General features: G+C 45.3%; 1 protein-coding gene across 1 annotated transcript; it reads left to right on the forward strand.

Moving 5' to 3' along the window:
• Positions 1–1,727: 1,727 nt before the first annotated feature.
• On the forward strand, positions 1,728–19,016 carry LOC149344342 (uncharacterized). Its single transcript, XM_089542605.1, has 4 exons — positions 1,728–1,870; positions 12,556–12,910; positions 14,018–14,233; positions 18,514–19,016. The coding sequence occupies exons 2-4, from the start codon at positions 12,570–12,572 to the stop codon at positions 18,674–18,676; spliced, it is 720 nt and encodes a 239-aa protein (XP_089398731.1). The 5' UTR covers positions 1,728–1,870; positions 12,556–12,569; the 3' UTR covers positions 18,677–19,016.
• Positions 19,017–19,279: the final 263 nt, after the last annotated feature.

Genomic DNA, 19,279 nt, shown 5'->3' on the forward strand with positions numbered 1-19,279 from the left:
TTAGGCTTATCTGGAGTGAAGTGCCTGGGAAATGGGTCTTGGACCCAACTATGTGTGATGAAGGCCACCTTGTGCCATGGCGTGCTTTCACCAAAGTTGCCCTTGCATCGTATAAATTTATCCCTGTCATCATCAACGTTATGGGAGGGTTGCAATGAGTGAATGTGAACTCGTACTTTCAAATACAAACGCCAGATGTAGCTTGTGAAGGACTGGGCGGATTCGTGACCTGTGGAAAGTGAGCTCTTAATCAAGGTCTGGATTAGGGCCTCTGGTTCGAATGCGGTTGCCCAAGTTAGCCTTCATGGACGTTTTTGACCGTGGGGTCATCAGCTGAATTGAATTTAAAAAGGATTTATTTTTTTCATTCAGGCAAACGAGAAAAAAAATAAGAGTAGACATGATGGAAATTTTTCGCGGCTATAAAGCAGACAAAAAAATGGAAAGCTGACACGTGCCAACTTTATGTGCGCAGTATTTTTACGAATGACAAAGTGCCTTCTGCGTTAGCGGCTAGCAACCTCCGGTTCATTTCTGTTTCCGCAGGCACACTTTTAACGTTCACTACAGTGTTTACAGGGTGGAACAAAAACTTTTAACGGCTTTTGCGATGAAGCTCTTGTTAGCATCCTCATCATGATAGAGCAGGAACATATTTCATATTTCATACTCATATTTCCTCCAAAGTGCCAAAGCTACAAGTCATCTTATTTCGTAATGATTCTTGTCGTGATTCGCTCTTCCTTCCTGTTCGACGTATTTAATAGGAGAGTTTACAAGGACGTTGTGCGTTTACCTGTCAATCTTGACCCCACACGGCGCAATTGCGAGTAGTAGAAACGAAAAAAATAAATAAAAATTGGCGCATTTTGCACCACTCATTGCCTACGTGCACAGCCCGACCTTTGGTTTCCTTGGTAATGAGCAGAATAGTTTCCTGAGACGCTGCTGCGTCGAGCTCATACCAGTACTAGGCATTTAACAATATGAAGTTGCAAATCACCTTGCCCTTACATTCAGAGCGGGCAGCACATTCTTATACGCGCAGCTTGAGAACTCGACCCGCGGTGTCCAGCCCGTACAGAAGTACGCCGTCCAAAAAATTATTTTTTTTTCTTTGATTTTATATTTGGTTGGTCGATTAGCAGTGTAGGATACATTTTTATACACCTGACCGCTCTCTCCGATGTCAGTGCACGTTAAAGAACCCCAGGTGGTCGAAATTTCCGGAGCCCTTCACTACAGCTTCTCTCATAGCCTGAGTTGCTTTGGGACGTTAAACCTCATAAACCAAACCAAACCAACCAAACTGCAGTTGATCACAGTAATCGTCCCTGCGATGTTCTCTTCGTAGACACAGAATCGATCAAACTAGCTCTACGCACTCGGATATCCCTCGTATACATATGCAGAGTTGCGAATGCGTGACACCGGCGCACGCGAAGACGCGCCACAGATACGCGACCCGCACGTGCTGGCACGCGGTTCCGTTCAGCGGAGCGCTCGCCTCGCCTCCTCTGGGATGTCACCGTCGCGGCCACGCGGCCCGGAACGGACAGGCGCCGCTGACCGAGCGCGTCCCGGCCGCCACGCCGCCGGAGGACGAACGGGGGGGGGGGGGGGGGGGGGGGGGGGGGCCACGCACGCCACATTGCGAGCCACGGCGCTCTGAACTTATATAAAGCACACAGTGTGGCCTTCAGGGCAGACTGTCTAGAAGACGCCTGTGGCTTCCTTGTGTGCGTGTGGAAACTAAGCCTCGCTTGTGGTGCGGCGCCGACCGTGCTGAGTTGAGCTTCTTCTGTCTGTTTAGGGATTGTTTCCGAAGAAACACAAGGAGTGGCGGCACAGGAGGATCGGTGCGCAGGAGGTATGGGGGCGCTGACCATTTTCTCTTGGCTCCGATTATTGCGACAATTTTGCTCACATAATGCTTACTCGCTGTAAGGATCCGCCCGAGAGAACCAGCGGTTCGAAGACCTAGCACCCATCTCTGTGAAGAAACTTCGCCGTTTTCCCCGTAATCAGCGCTAACAATTATTTGCTCATCGCCCTTGCTGCAGAGAAGTAGCTCAAATGAGGAAATCACTAACACAGAACTTAGGGCAACTTTGTCGTACATACGTTTCTTGCTCAGCTGCAGCTACGTTTGCTCAGGCACTATACGAAATGATGTGCGATTTGTGCGCATTTTAAGACATGCGGAGCTAAACGGCACAGGGAAATATTGCTTCTTGTTACGGACCAACAATATGCCGGAAATCCCGTCTAACGCTCCTTCGGATCGCCGCTTGAGGTAGACTAAAGGTTTTCAAATATCGTTTTGCCAGCCTACTAGATGTTCAACAAAGGCTAATTTCCTGACAACATGAAGGAGCCGCGCACAGAACCATGGGCTCTGCAGAATGCCAGAAATGCAAGCATTAAATTTGACCTTTGGGAGAGTGTCAGGCAGCGAAAAGCGAGAATATTGGAGACTTGAGCATTGAAGGGCATTGAGGAAGGTGGCATTGAAAAAAATGCATTATTCTTGTACTAATCCTGCTGCTTCATAGCCTACCCATAATTCTATTATTTTACTGAGACTATAGATGTGGCTTGATGAGCTCTGCTTGCTAACGTTTTCTTGGGCGCGTAAGTATTCCTGTTATTGCACGTCAAAAACTATGTGATCTCACAGATTTGTGATCGTGATTTGTAACAAGGCGCACTCAGCTCATGCTGTCTTCTTCGCTCTGTCGTGGGGTGCACAAGTTTTGAACTTAATGACTACGTTGCACCTCCACGTTGTACGAGAGAGGGAGTGGTCGGTTTATTATGCTACCTACTAAATGTTGAAAATCTTCACTGCTTGAAACACCACGATCATCTAGGGCTCTAGGTGAGGAGACACTTTTCAGAGCCTCCATTAAGGGACGAAGGATTTGTAAGGAATAATCACTATTCACACCATCTTCGGTAACTATCAGGTGGGTCTGTTGGCACACTAAAACTGCGGACTATAAGTTCGGCCGAGCGATACACATCCTGAGGCCTGCCTACCCTCGGCAAGCTCCCTCGATCAGTGACGAAGTTTTTGTATGCAAAAGTTGATCTAATCCCACTACAAACGTAGGAGGCGACAACAACTTTAGAAACCTACTGCAAGCCTTGCCGTATATATCTTCATTGCAAGTCTAGTATCCTTGGGCGCCAATTTTAGCTGTCAAGTAAGTGTAAAATATTTTAAGACACTAAAATGGAAATATTCTAGGTAATGCCCAGTGTGCCCATCTTAGTTTTGAAGCTTGTTCACGTGCATCGAGTGGTTTAGACTGCCAACGGAAGCAACGAGGAATTTTTCCGACGACAGCAAAAAAGTTAACAGCAAAAAACAAGATGCCTTCCGAGCGGAGATCTGAGGATTTTTCGATTATTACAGTGTAACCTTACGATATGTGAAAAAAAAAGATCACGGGCTTTTAAATTGCAGCTAATCACGAATTATCATGTGTTCGCGCGCTAGGCCTGGCTTTGCATAGTTTACATTAACTTTCTAAGCTTTTGCTTGATTTCAACTGGCTTACCTTGGTGTAGATATCACTGATTCAAGTTTGCGTGATATTAGATATTTTTTAGAATTCTATTGCAGCATAGTCGGTCATTGTCTACCTTTCCTGGCGCAGTTGTGTAGTGCTTAAGCGACGAGCCACTTCCCGGCGGCGGCAGGGGCTGTCGGACTTGTGTGACCCAATTTGCTCTTCACAAGGCACCTCTCGCGACTAATCATTAATTGAACTGCAGTCTTCCACGGTGAACAGTTTGCTCACACTCCAGTGGGCAGTTTGGGATCACGTTGCAAGGTCACCTGACCTAGGTTGCTCACCTGCAACCCAGCTAATTGGCACCCATCTCTTCGAAATGGCGCTGGGATCACCCAAACAGACAACGGCGTTTCTACACTAAAAATTGTATCCATAAAAAACTTCCTGTTGAAAAATGCACTGGTCCAGAAATTGCGGATTTTGTGCTATAAACATTACAGTACTGCCTTTCAAGGCCAAATAATGCAGAGTCGTAGGGGCGTTGGACTGCGATGACACGTGAAAAGTAAGACCAATTGAGATAATGTCCTTGCTTTTATTTCATTGCGTGCTGCTGTTAATTCGTTGTGTGCTTGAACTGCTTTCATGAATACAGAAAAAAACAAAACCAATGTGGGCGCTTTAGTCACTTTAAGAGTGAAATTCAGATCAATTAGAAGCAAGTTGCTGCAAAATGTGTCTCGGTGTGCGTCAGTTCATTGCGTCTCAAATTCACAATATGGCCACATTCATCCTATCTTCATTGGAGAACTGACAATCACGAGCAGAGTATACCTTCATCAAGTTCCAGTTCGTACGTATTTTCAGTGTCATCTTCCGTTCTGGTGGCCCAGATGCCATCGACACTTTCCACCATACCGGTTCCAACCTGCTAGTCTCGCCTTTTCCAGGTTGCACGGGGAGGGGCGAAAGCTTGTGCCGCCCTGTGACCTTGAGGCGTCGTCGCTTTCGCGGCCAATCCGTCACTCTTGTGGCTAAAAGAGGACGTTAGAGAGAGCGACATTTTTATGATTGCAAAAGAAGTGTGTCTCATAGTTAACCTGGCATGGTACTCCAAATGAGGACGAAAAAAAGGATGAAATGTAATTTAGTCATAAATCACACTCACGCACTCATGATAACAGAAGATTTGCAAGGGGTGTGCATGGCTTTTTCCCCACGCGCAGCAGAAACCGTACCACGCTTCCAAATACATGCTCAAAGCACTGCGCACTGTAAAGACCGAGTCCTGAAATACCTTTAATGTCTTGAGGTGTGTATAATAGTTACGGCAGCCCCAAACTAAATGTGCGATATCTTCGCGCGCACCGCATGCCGAGCGCAGAGGGATGCTGGAGGAAATCACATGCTATGAAGTGCCACAGGGATGGGGAGGTACAATTGAATGGAATTCAGTTCAGTCACTTTGTCAACGGTTATGGTGTCCAGGTTCCTCAAAACCCTGTGGGCAGATTTTGAAGACGTCACACGGTCATGTGACCTCGCGACGTCATCGCTTTCGCGAGCAATCAGTGACTTTTGACGCTAACAAATACGAAATCCCATGATGTTAAATTCAATGTTATTGCTTTAATAATGAAACAGTGTCCAAGCGCGGCAGGAAGAGAAGAAATACTTACGGCGCTCCACCTATCTTCAGAGCCCAGCAAGTTGGTCGGCGGACACATCAAGTGATGCTGCAGGCTATACATATACGTGAAATAATCGAACATGCACTGCTAGTACTTGCTGTTGGGCTAGTTGGTTCATTATAAAATTTTGAATGGCGCAAAGAAACAAACACAGGAAGACACGGAACCAGAAAGATAACGCACTGACGACGATCATATGCTGGCGTATAAAGCTGGTGTTTTCCGCAATAAACTCAGTCGGTAGTAAGCGCTCTTCCTGTCTCCGTGTCTTCATGTGTTTGTTCCTTTGCGCCATTCAAAAATTTTAAGCACTACTAGTTGCACTTGCGACTGAGGAAGGTAAGCATGATGCAGCAGAGGAATGTGGAGACCACTCAATGCAAACGAGCAACGAAGAGGAGCAGGGTTATTAAGCGCATCGGTGGCGGCTGCCGCAGCTGACGCCAGGAAGTCGTAGGCTGCAGAGAATGACGACAGAATGCAGAGATCCGAATTCACTCCCGTTCCAACTGCGCTCCTGGCTGCGCTGCAGCTCTTCGAGCTCGGAACGTCCATCAAGCAGGTCAGTGAGAAACCGCCACAGTGGCGAAATTACAAGTTCCTCTTTCTGCCACAAATAAAGAGAATAAAATCTGCATTACCGCCGCCTATTGTAAATAGGTTAGATTTACTCGTACTCGCGGCAAGATTCCCACACATATGAAACACGCGAAGCTTTCAGGCTGGTCGAGGCGTTCAGCCATGAACCTTGTACTGGATGGTGCAACCCAGCTAACATCGCTTGACGTGAACTTTCTGTGTGGTGCCTTAACTCATCTTCTACTGCTGGTGTATGGCTTGTCGCCGGACGCCCAAAGCAACTCTGTGACCCTCAGCTTCACGCTGCTCTTCGCACCACAAGGCCACAAGCCCGTGCAACAGCACTCCCCTGCCTAACAGTCCATCATTTCAAACGGGAAAGCAGGAGAACACGATGGCTTTTGTTTACCTTGCTGTCGGCAAAGTAATGACATATTGTATTTTATGTGCCTTGCGTTACCTTGGATAAAGATATAAATACGTTTCTTAGTAGGGTCCTTTTGATTCTCTTCCCCAGTCCCCCTTCGCCTGCCACTGCCTCAACCGGTCTCGTCGCGCACCTGATTATTTATATTTATTCGTTTATCCTTTTACGAGAAGCACCTTTGAAACAAACACTGTTTTAGGTGGGTGGGGGGGCGGGGGGAAGGAAGGCCACATAGAAAGGTGATAAAGAGGGTTCGATAACTGGACGCTTGCCTACCTTGCCCATGATTTCAGGGTACCAAGCTTGTCGTTTTATAGCGCTCCATGCTCTCGCCGAAACCCTAACCGAGGCTTCGAGAAGAACGAGTGATACGGGGCGGAGTGATATGTTTTTGCGGGCGCAGTACTTGCAACTTATCAAGTGTTTATCAAGCACTAAGCCTACCATTCTAAAAAAAGATTTTTTGCAGACCAGAAAGACCTATCAAACTATGAGGTACGGTTCGTAATAAACTATCGCTGCGCACAGATAACGTGCACATTTCAAGCGCGAAGAGTTTTGTGTGTCATTTTTTATGGAATGAGAGGGCTTGTTATGACATGCGTATAGGCTGATATGATGATTTGTTATTTACTGAAGAGGGCGCGCGGTGGTAAGATGATTTCACTCCGTATACTTTCCATTCTGAGATTCTTGTCTCTTTGTCATTATTCTATGTCCTGCACTCAAACATGAATTAGCCTACATAGAATAAAAATGCAGTAATCTGTCCTCTAGCGCCCTCCCTATTAGGGCCGGTGTATGCTGCTCAAGCTGTGAGGTAGATTTCGAGCACTAAATATCTGGAACACTAAAGGTTCACAACGGAAGCAAATTCACCCTTCCACAATTGCTAAGTTCTCTCGGTAACGAACATTCTAACCAAGGTTTCAATCTCTTCTATTTTCTGACCTCAATACCTCCGGTGCAGCGTTTTAACGTCCCCACCCATTGCTAATTGCGTCAAGTTACTGCGCTTTTCGGTGGGATATGCCTCCGCTGTGCAGAGTATGCACTTCAGATTAGGTGGTCGCCACTGACAACAAGAATGGTTTTACTGAGAAATTTTCAACAAGCACAGTTCTACCAGGTCGCCACAAGAGGAGTCCCTCCTCCCCCACCTGGATTACTTGAGGCACCCCCTCTGAGTGGTGAAATCGCCAATAGTCGGTACGGTCATGACAGGAAAGGTAATTTTTGTATACAGAAGACCTTGGTATTTGAAACATGGAGCTATTGGAGAAGTTCCCCCATCGAGAGTATAAATTGTATCTAGAATTTGAGGTTTATTTGCGTGGCACACAATTTCTTTCTTGTGGTAAACAATTTCTTATATATTCCACGTTTTATACCACAGTAAAGACCAATTTGTAACTGAGTACCACCAATTGGCTAATTTGCGAAAGTAACCGACCAGTGTACATACAAGAAAGAAAAAGAGTTCACCTTCTTGTTTGCCATGAGCTCAGGGTTGAAAAACTACGATGGCCGCAGCTACGATTGGATGCGTACCCTATTAGTTGTCCAATTTATATGTAACTTTGTCATGAGGAGTGAAAAGAAAATTTTCTTTTTCATCCCAGCTATTCTGCAGCGTCCTAGCCACAAGTAATAGTTCAATACCGGCCGAGTTACTTATTATTTGCGATGCACAAGAATCAAAGCAGCTGATTGCTTGCATAAGAAATCAGAAAAGGGGAGTCGACGAACTTGGTTTTGCAAAGGTCATACACAGCACAACTGTACGGCTTGATTTCGCCGAGTGTATAGACTCTGTGGCATTGGCTCGGCAATTTCTACAGCGCAAAGGTATTTTTCTAGAGCCGGCTGAGCAGCTTTCTTCACTCAAGCACGAGCCCTGGCCATTACGCTCGTTTCCTGTTGATTAGTGTGTATGCGTAATAATAAAGGTACTTCGCTTGCATAGGGCAAACATTTTATTTAAGTAATGCACCTAGGCAAGAGAGCGCCATAATTGAGTTCTAGCGCAGTCAATACATTTTCACCACCTACTAGTTGATACGACAATTATTACGTTGGAGAAGAGAGCACATAACTTTATTATATCAGGCTATCAATGACGCTTTCCTCTCATACCTTTTTAAAGCCACAGAACAGCGCCACTACGGGTACATTAATCCGGCTCTTACGAATCTCAGTCAGAGCGGCCTGCAAATCTACGACGGAGAAAAAGAAAAGACGCTCATGTGTGCGGCGTCCGTCCCCGTTAAGCACTTCAGGCGGTCAAAATTACCACAGAACTCTCCACTGCGGGGAATTTTTGTCTCCCTCGTTTCACCCCCTCATTTAACTCTTCCCTTAGAGCAATGTTCGGCTGTCGACCCCGTCTGAGACAATTACTGCTTCTTTGCTTTACTTATAATCACAAAGTTTAGTGCGCTAGCACTTGCAGTGGCCATTCCTCGCATTTAGACTTTCTGTGTTTTTCTGTTTGTTTGTTTGTTTGTTTCGCTGAAACCGGATTTCTGACAGGCTGCTACCTACCCACCGTGTCAGGTGGCAGCTCAATTAATGGTGAGAGGCTTCTCGAGAAGAGCAACTCGGATCGCGATCCAACCCAAGCAACCCAAGTCAATCTGATGGCAGAAGCTGCCATCGAAGGACAGTAACGCTTCACTTCACCACTGCAACAATGCGCCAGGAGCGGTACGAAGACTGACAGGCACCTATGAATGTTGATAATGAAGAATTGCGCATATACGGAATATAAATAACTCATTATCGTTACTCCAACAACTGCCATTCGTGAACACTGGATCTGAACATCAGAACAGAAGTGAAAAGCGAACTGCTAGCCCATCTAATTCGAATTTGGCCTAAGTATGCAAGTGGGCCATCATTTTATTATTAATACAAGGGCAACCCTGTTGACAATGTGGAGCGGGAGCAGCCGGACGTTCAGAGCACGCGCAAAGCTTTGTTTAGACTTGCCATTGGACACTGATATGGGAAGTTTTTAAGTATTTGCTGAATAATCATATGTGGCTTTGAACACAGCCACAGTCATCATTATCAGAACACCCACGACTAGTTCCAGGTAAACGGGAACTGCACTTTTTTTTTACTAAAATGTTGTTTGAGGAGCAATAACAGAAATTTTCTTGAAACCACTGAAATATTCATCGAGGTTATCAATTTAGTCCATTTAGAGTTCATGCAGAGCAAAACTTATTTATTTATTTTATTTATTTATTTACATTTCTGCAGCGCCATGAAGGCATAATTGCAGGGAGGAATACATACAAATATTCAATCGTACAGCATGTGCCAACTTTTTGTACAGGATAGGAAAGAACGGATGGCAGAGGATGAAAAAGAGGATTAAACATAGCATTCACATCAGTCAATTGGTCGGGAAAGGACAGGAAGAGGAAAAGCAGGAGAACAGCAGATGAACATGGGTGTACATCACAGTACCGACAACAGTGCTCGGAACTTTTCTTCGGACTGGCATTCAACAATGCTATGAGGCAGCTTATTCCATTCATTTATGGCGTGCGGAAAGAAAGAGTGTTTGAGCATGTTAGTACGGCATTTTATTTCACGTAGTTTCCAGTCGTGGTCGCGCCTTCTGAATACAAAATGAGGGGGCAGCAGATAAGTTTCGGGGTTAATAGCAGTTTTTTTTAAATAAATGCGTTAAAGGAATTCTAATTTTATTCGTAAACGGCGCTCCTCCAAAGAGTCCAAGTTGAGCTCTTGCTTAATACTGTTGCTTCGATAATTAAAAGAATATTTATTGGTAACAAACTGCGCCGAACGATTCTGAACCCGTTCCAACATGCCGCAATAGGTTACTACGCGAGGGTCCCATACTGCGCAGGCGTACTCCATAATTGGCCTGATGTTAGTGAAGTATAAAAGTTCCTTAACCTTCTGAGGAGCGTCCCGAAAATTCCTTTTTGAAAAATTTAGCATTCTAGATGCCTTTGCCGATATATATTCAGTCTGCTTTCTCCATGTCATGTCAGCTGAAAAATAAACCCCGAGATATTTAAAATCTGTTATTTTAGATAAAAGCTGGTTGTTTAAAACATATAGTCAGAGAAAACAGGAGTACGACTGGACGTAAAAGAAATATAGTAACATTTTTTAGCATTCAAAGCCATGTCCCATTTCTCGCACCAGCGCTGAGTGCGGTCCAGATTTTGCTGTAAATTATTTGTGTCAGATGAGGCTTTAATCGAGCGATATAAGACACAATCATCTGCGTACAGGCGTACCTGACAGTTAATATTTTCTACGATGTCATTGATATAGATTAAAAATAGTAGAGGCCCCAGTACTGATCCCTGCGGAACACCAGATGTGACAGAAGCAGTATTTGAAAGCCAGCTGTTGACCAATACGCGCTGCTTGCGCCCTTTAAGATAGTTTTTAATCCATTGAAGCACTTCTCTTGTTAAGCCAAGAAACGATAGCTTGTGAAGTAGCAGGAGGCCGGGAACTGTGTCGAATGCCTTTCTGAAATCTAAAAAAACGCAATCAATCTGCTCATGGCGGTCGAAGGCAGAGCAGAGATCATGGTTGAATTCAGCTAGTTGAGTTACGCAAGAACGGCCAGCCCTAAAACCGTGCTGTCTGTCGGTGAAAAATTTATTGCATTCAAGATGTTTTATCACGGAACTGTAAATGATGTGTTCTAATAGTCTACAGCATATGAAAGTAAGAGAGATGGGCCTGTAATTAGCTACATTATTCTTGGAACCACCTTTATGAATCGGCACCACGTTCGCTACTTTCCAATGATTTTAAAGTGTGCATGTGCTAGGCTTTGAATGTAGCAGCAGTTGGGGCTACAGCCAAATTTACAACGATACATGTATCACAGAAGGAGGAGGTGGATGCAGTTAGGATGCATGTGGTTATTATAGTACAGCGATTTAAATGTCAAATCAATTTTTCAATGCAAGCCTGAGGAAACACAAGAATTCTTTGAAGTCGCCGTCATCAGCAACCCTGGCTGAGTATCGTAGAAAGTGGTATTGGGGGTCGTTCTTTATCGACACAGGACAATTAATTTTTCACAACGTACACCATTGCAGGAAGAGCACCGATACCTTACACACTACGAAGAAAGATGAGGATTGTGTTCGTTAACTATTCTTGGCTTTATCATCCACATAAGCGTTGCCAGTTCAGTAGGGATAGCGGTTCGTGTGTTTGGGGATGCACTCGATGTTCAAAGTTGATACATGAGCCGCGGAGATGGCCGGTTTGCATGGATGGCGGGTTATGGATGGCGGGTTTGCATGAGCATGCGCGTGCGCTTAAGTTCTTGCAGTGAAATAGGTTACTTATCTGAATAGATGCAATTACAAATCAGCACTGCCTTGTGCACTTCTCTATACCGTCTTTTGAGCGCTAGTTGAAATGATATAGTAGCAACTGTGGCCCAACATATCAATTATCGATGTAAGCATTCCGGGATAACATGATTATTTCCTCACCAGTGAGAGCAAAACACTGCCAAGATCACTTGCCATTTAATAAGAATTGGCCTTCTTCTGCACTGCGGTCCAGAATTGTGGCCTTTAGGTTCAGCCCTCGCTCTTAAGAGCGGAATGCACACCTCTTCATGCACTTCTCCGCTATGCATTTCCACTACCAACAGCAGTGTGTCCGTATTTAAACTCAATATCGGGCAGAGGAGATGGGCCGATTTCATGGCGTTAGCTGTGCGATTTTTTATTAAGCAAATATAAAAATCAACGACCAATCAAGAACACCTGGCTCAGCACACCGCAAGACCTCGTGTCCTGCTCGTGCATTTCATCTCCCTCCCCCTTTGAAAGTACTAACTAGGCGTCGCCGCAGTCAGCTTGTGGCGCAAAAAAAAAAAATAATAAAAATCGCTTTCGCTCGGTGCCTGCAGAAGAGCACAGAGCAGAATAAATTTGAAGTCGCTAGTTATATTCGAAGTCTTTATGGTAGATAAGCTTTGAGCCGCACAAGATAACAGCTATGAAGCGAGCCCCGCCGACAGAGTAAGGTGGAATCATCTTGGTTGCAGCGCGCATCTCACAACTCCTACAAAGTAAGACCTTGTCGTTCTGTCCTTTACGGTTTTACTTGCCAAGTTCAACCACAGCCTGAGTCGGATCACTGTGGTGTGTAATACCAACGCAGACATCGTCAGGAACAAGCAATATATCAATTATCTCTTCTCTTGGAAACAAACACTTCCGACCCCCCCCCCCCCCCCCCTGTAACATACTTGATAGTCACCCGTGATTTTTTTTTCTTTTGTTGCCAAACATGCCTGACCCTGTAGAGAACCGTGTGTCTATGCGTCACCGAGACGGTTGGCCAATGCTGATGGGGCCCGCAGCAGCCGTGGTGTGCGTCGTCGCAATCCTGTTCGCTTCTTCACCGGCGGCATCCACTGACGCCACCCCGGCGGAGACCAGTGGTGTGCCGACGTTGTCGTACGGTAACCGCACGCTAACTGCAAACCAAGCTCAGCCGGCCAACAGAGGTGCGCTGATGGCCACCGCATTGCCGGCCACGTTGGGTCTGGGCGGCCTACTCTACGGACTGACCGTGCTGCCAGCGCTGATCGCGCTGTTCGGCAGCGGTGGAGCCTTTCCCTTGACTGGATTCCTGGGGAGCCTTTTCAGGGAAAAAAGGTAGGCGTATGATGCAAAAGCAGATACTACCAGTCATTCACGCTATCGCGGACGGTCACTTCAGCTATAGCTCAGCCTTGCCCCAAATTGAAATACTCTCAAAAGAATCTTTGGTGAAGAGACCGTGAAACGGTTTGAGGCCCCAGCTGTGGTCTTGGTATAAAATGGCTCCACTACTCATTGCCTCTTGTAGCAAACCCAGTCATTAATAAAACATCTAAGAACACGCTGGGGCTCCCAATTATTTATTTATTTATTTACACAGTACTACTATCCTCTAGTTGAGGCTCTAAGCAGGAGCGGGAGATAAGAGAAAAAAAACATGTGACATGCGCAAAACAAATCAAGGCACAACAAGCTGCTTTCACAACCAATCAGATGCACTCACGTGCAAAAATAGATGTTGCAAAGTTGCGTGCAACAACACAAAGCAATAGCAAGAACACTCCATAATCGTCAGTTCCAACTTGAGAGCATTTATAAATGTTTCAGTAGAAGAGCGTTTGAGTAGAAAGGCATTCTACCATGCTGGCCGGAAGCCGGTGCCACTCAAGGACCGTTTTTGGAAAACAGAGTTAGCGAAGGTTTGAGTGTGACAGGAATAATTTTAAGTTTCTTGCTATGATGCGATCGGGTGATTCGTCGGTGTACAGACTCTATGTACTCGTGTTTTTGAATACCTAGTTTACCATGAGACATCAAGTGCATGTATTTTAATCGATTATACTGACCCCGTTTTTGTAAATTATCTAAACCTGCCTTTTTTACTAGAGCACTCGCTGAAGTACGCCCACTATATGATCGGTATATAAACCTAGCTGCTTTCTTTTGCGCAGATTCCAGCTTGAGCGGGTCCCAAACAGTTGACCCATATTCTATTTCTATTCTATATACTATTTTATTATTCATTTTTTGTCAAAGCATGTGCACAGCTTCGTGCACACGCTGTTCCCGCTTCATGAACTTGTTCTCATGTACCAAGAGTATCAGATCGGGTGCTAGACTCGAGCTGTTTTTGGCATGTCAGTCAATGGTTGGAGCTTCGTGGTATCTGCGCAAATTCCTCGCATTGGCCGCTGACGTGCTATCGACGAATGGGCACCGGAGCGTTCGCAGGTCTTCATCGGGCGACGGGGGCGGCGCCAACTCCAAGAAGGACGCCAGCAACCTTCTGGCCGTCCTACAGGAGGCGCTGCAGCGGTGGGACGGCTCGAGCGACTCCTGCCGCAGCATGTTCGTCTGCCAGGTGGCCAAGGAGGCGCTCAAAGCCGGCTATTTACCCGACATGAGACCTTTCGATGGATTCTTCTCGCTTTTCCTTGGGTGAGGAATGGCTGTATAGCGAATGAAGAAAGAAAAATGCCGCGTTTCTTTAGGCTTGCATCGCAATAATATCGTTTCCGAAAATGCAAAGCATTAAATGGTAGTGATAGTATGTCAGGTTTGACGTCCTCCAAAGCTACACAAGCGCTAACAGAGACGCCGTAGGGGAGAGCTCGAAATAATTCTGACCGACTAGGGTTTTTTTAACCTGCACTCACATTTCATAACATAACGGCGTTTTTGGAGGACAAAAGCTTCTGATATATCTCTCCAATTAACATGTTCCTGTGCCAGCTACGGGAACTTTATCCCCGCAAGCTTCTTACTCTCATCCGCCCACCGCTTGCCTTCTCTTGGAATCCACTCTTTTACCCTTCACTGCCATCGATTCTCTTGCCTTCGCATTACATGTCCTGCCAAAGGCCATTTTTTCTTCTTGATTGCGACTATAGGATGTCATTGAACTACATTTTTTTCAGTGACCTACTCTACGGTCTTTGTTTCTTTTAACCTTACATCTATAATTTCACTTATCACCTGTCAGGAGCAGCAGCAGTGGTGGAGGCTTTGCGCAGCTGCTTCCTCAACATCCGGAACAGCCCCTCCCCGCGGGAGGCTGCCGATAAGCGGTGGAGGCCAGTTAACTCTATCGCGTCTACTTTTAAATGCTAAGCTGAAGCGTCCTCAAATTTTTGTTAGCCTCCACGTTTCTTCCGGATAGGCGATTTCCAGTAAGATACAACTTTTATATACTTTTCTCTTGAGGGATATTGGTAAACTGCCATTCAGGATCTGAGAGAAGCTGCCATATGCGCTCCCTCCCATTCTTGTTCTTCTACTATCGTGATCTGGACCTGCGGCCACTAGCTGCCCTATCTGCCACTTAAATCACCTCGCTAACAGTTGTAAACAGCTGTTCCTTTCCGGGGCTGCCGAACATTAGTTTAGTTTTGTATCTATCAATTTTTAAAATGGCTGTTCTGTTCTGCTTAAGTGACTGACATTCTTAGCAGTTCTCTTGAGTGTCTTAGCTACGGAATCTCATCAGCGAGTCGGAGACTACTAAGGTATTCTCCATTAGCTCTAATCTCCAACTGTTCCCATTTCAGGCCCTGGAATACCTCCAGTAAACAGGCGGTGAATAGCATTGGCAAAACCATGTCTCCCTGCCTGACACCGTTCCTGTGTGGAATATTATCGATGATTATATGGAGGACTATGATGGCTGTGGAGCCGTTGCAGATATTTTCCGTTATTTTTAAGTGAAGCTCACATACACCCATAATCCGTAATGCTTGCATGAGAGCTTAGTTTCGACTGAGTCAAATACGTTGGCGCAATCTAGGAAAGCTAAATATTGGGTTTCGTTAGATTCTGCGCGGTTCTGTATCGCCTGAATGATAGTGTCAGTAAGGCCTATTGTCAAGTAGCCTGTACGTAACCCGCCCTGATCTTTACGTTGATTTCCAATTTTCAAGCCTTCGACGTCGCCTTTCTTACGAGTTAATATAATGTTAACATTCTTCCAAGCTTCCGGTACGCTGAAGGTCATAATGCATTGCGTATACAGAGTGGCTAGTTTTTCTCACGCAATCTCTCCCCTTCTCCCTCTAAAGCTATGGTGTTGCCTGAGCTGCTGTCCTCCTCTTAGAATTGAAGGAGTGCTGGGAACGCCTTTCTGTGGAGTATTCGCATGTGCCATATTCCACTCCTTTTTCCAGGATCGCCTTACGCCTGCGACGCGCACAGCCTCTGCAGGAGTGGATATATTGCTTCTCTTACGGAACTTCCGGAAACGAAAAAGCTGCAGTCGAGCTAAGAATCTACGGCATTACTTTGAGTTGCCAGTGGGGCGCACTCCCTCTTTACTACCGCTTTTATTTCTTTCGGAACTAGTATTTACTACACGAGGTTATCTATGTGCAGAAAGCAGCCATATGTGGCATCTAATTTTGATCCGATGCGACGTGATAGTCTTTTCATGCTGGTTTTTACAGGAGGATTGGGCTAAGTTGAACTGTATGTGAGACAATCAGTTGTCAGTTCCTTCTTTTTCGTGATTGTTCGGATCCTAATATTAGAGCATTCTTGCAGTTTGCTTTCATGACCCTCTTTCCAAACATGATGATTTTTCAAACTTCACTGAGCACCCATCTTTAATAGGCTTATTTCAGGAAACTTGTGCACCTATGGTTGTTTTTGACAGTCCGATTTTCTAACCAGTACTTATATTCTGTTTCGCGTTCTCGCCTGTACAGGGATTCGATAATGATGCTATTTCAGCCGCCATTGAATCGTTCTGTGTACGAATACGGCCTCAACGGTATTGATGTGTTAACGCGAATATGCGAAATTCCGATTTATCCTTCCACTTACATACCGAAGGTCTACCTGTCAACACATGGCTACATAAGAGACATATTTCTGCTTTTAGTTAACTGTCGTTACTACGATGTACCTGAAACCAATGAACAGTGTTTTATTAATGGAAAGGACACGATTTTGTTTTCGGATGTGCTGTGCAGGACGCTAAAGAAACACTTTATTTTTGTACGTTACCTTGCGGCTGCTCAAACTGATTACGAACCCTATGACATGTTTTTATTCAGTGGACTTCACAACCTACGTAAAACGCGCATGTTAGACCGTAGTGTTGAACATTTTGTTTCACCCAGAACCCATTTTAGCCGAATGATGCTCCAACGCAGGGACATGGTGCTCCAACTCACGGCATGATGATGAAGGAGACTTTCTACCGGACTCGTTTCTGCTGTTGATGTGGTGTCTGCCGTTGCCGCCCTTTTAGCTGTGTTGTTTTCTGTCAAGCTAGTGCAGTGCAGCCACTTGCCGAATGCTTTGTAAATAATCTTGATTGCAGCTGGGACGAGCATATGTCCTTCGGAATACATGCGTAGGGATTATTTTGAGTTTCGCCGTGGCTTCCTGCGTACATTTCGTAAACTTCCGTTGCTGAACTCCAGAGATCCCTGCCGCATTAGAGATGGCACAGTTCAGCAAATGATGAAGCAGTCGAGGCAACCGCTGCGCGCTAAAAAAATCTTCGCTCTAGAGAAATTTCATGGTACACGCACGGTATGTTCAAGACTTGCCCTTCCTGAACGAGATGAGTTGTCTCCTGTTGCATAATTTTTTCCATCTGGTTCACCGCGGTGGCTGAGTGGTTATGGCGCTCGTCTGCTGACCCGAAAGATGTGGGTTTGATCCTGGCCGCGGCGATCTAATATTGATGAAGGCGAAATTCTAGAGGCCCGTGTTCTGTGCGATGTCAGTGCACGTTAAAAAACCCAAAGTGTTGGAAATTTCCGTAGCCCTTCACTACAATGTGTCTCATAGTTGAGTCGCTTTGGGACATTAAGCCCCATAAACAAACAAATAAACAAACAAACAATTCTTTGCTGCAGGATTAAATGTAGCTTCACCTGAGCTCTCGTCGAGCATTCGCTCCGTAGTAGTACTGAAGTATTAAGTATTTAGACTAATGTTTCACTGCGAATCGAGAAGGTTTTCAGTATCTGACAGTTTTTTCCTTGAATCGAAGCATTGCTGGTTTCTTCGAAGCGTTTTTCATCGTAAGGTTGCTGTTTTGAAACAGATGTACCAAAATATGAATGGCGGCTCCGCAGGGCATGAGAATATTCTCAATTGGTGATTGAGCTATATTTCGGAGAAAGTACAAAAGTTACAAGCTTGTCTCTTGTCACACGTATGCACGAAAGGGCGTGCCTTCGATTAATGGTACTTGTTCTTAATCTTTGCTCAAGCATATTGCTTATTCCTGCGCCCAAAAGGAGAGCACTGTATTTAAGTTCGGGGGAATCAGGGACGGACCTAGTTTGCTTGAGATGACGGTCACATATGAGTATATAACTGCACTGCTTTACACGAGCGAAGCAAGTAAGCATCCTCCAACTCCTTCTGGCCATAGAGAGACTGCACTGGCAGTTATACTCTGCGCTGAAGGAGGCATTTCACTCCTCACGCAATTTATGCGGAGTAAACTGCTCCTAGAGACAGTATAGTAGCCGTTATATTCTATCCGATAGATTGCCATTTCTTCGAGCATAGGTGCAATGATTCGCACATACATTCTGCGCGAGCGTGATTCCTGCAGAATTCTTATTCGTTAATCACTGACAGGAATTTATACCTTCCTCTGTTCTTCGGGAGAGTTTCCCATCAGACATGTTTAGCTGCTTTCGAGCGTCGCATGAAGAACGTTGTACCTGTGAGGCTTTCAAAAAAATATGTTCTTCCTTCAGGGACTATGGCAAGGCACCGTCCACCAGCAAGGATGCCAAGGCGCTGTTTCCGCACCAACTCTTTTTTCACGCAATGAGGGACGGCTTCCGGGGCTGCAAGGCGAAGTCCGACTGCGATGCCCCGCTCCAGCCCCCACGCTACCCCCGCACTGGGAAGCACTGACACAGTAACCAGGATTGTGACTACGATCATCTATTTCGATATTCCTTCCATATGTAGTACAACGGTGCGCGTGTGTCATGGTTGTACACTATTTATTACTGTAACACCCACTCTGTATTGCATCATCCATTCCTCCTTCTGGTGCGACCTCATTTGAGCAGGCAAGTATACACATGTAGCAGGCACGAAACAATACATTTCAACTCTCATTAATAAAAGGAAGAAGTTCAGCACTTTCTGCACAGAAAGTCCAGAAATTCTGCGCTGCCATACTCCGACGTGGGAGTAAAATTAAAGTGGATACACGATGAAACGAATTTTTCAAACAGGTGGCTGTGAATTCCAGCATAATATACATAATAAAATTATATAATAATGCTATAAAAGAGGAAATAAAAGAGATAATAACTTTCGTGTTCTCCGTGTCGTTTGCGTTATTCTTATCATTTCAAAATGGGACCGCGGCATATCTATTCCAATTTCACTGATGCCATTGCAGTGGCAAAATGCAATAGCTGGCATATTCAAGTTACTTAATAGGTTATTTTTCGTCTCATTCATGTGTATACAATTGCAGCCCATCGCAAGGTCCGCGAAAAACAT

This window comes from Amblyomma mixtum, chromosome 5, assembly GCF_055824585.1.
Source record: "Amblyomma mixtum isolate Tamu chromosome 5, ASM5582458v1, whole genome shotgun sequence".
Classification (NCBI taxonomy): Eukaryota; Metazoa; Arthropoda; class Arachnida; order Ixodida; family Ixodidae; genus Amblyomma; species Amblyomma mixtum.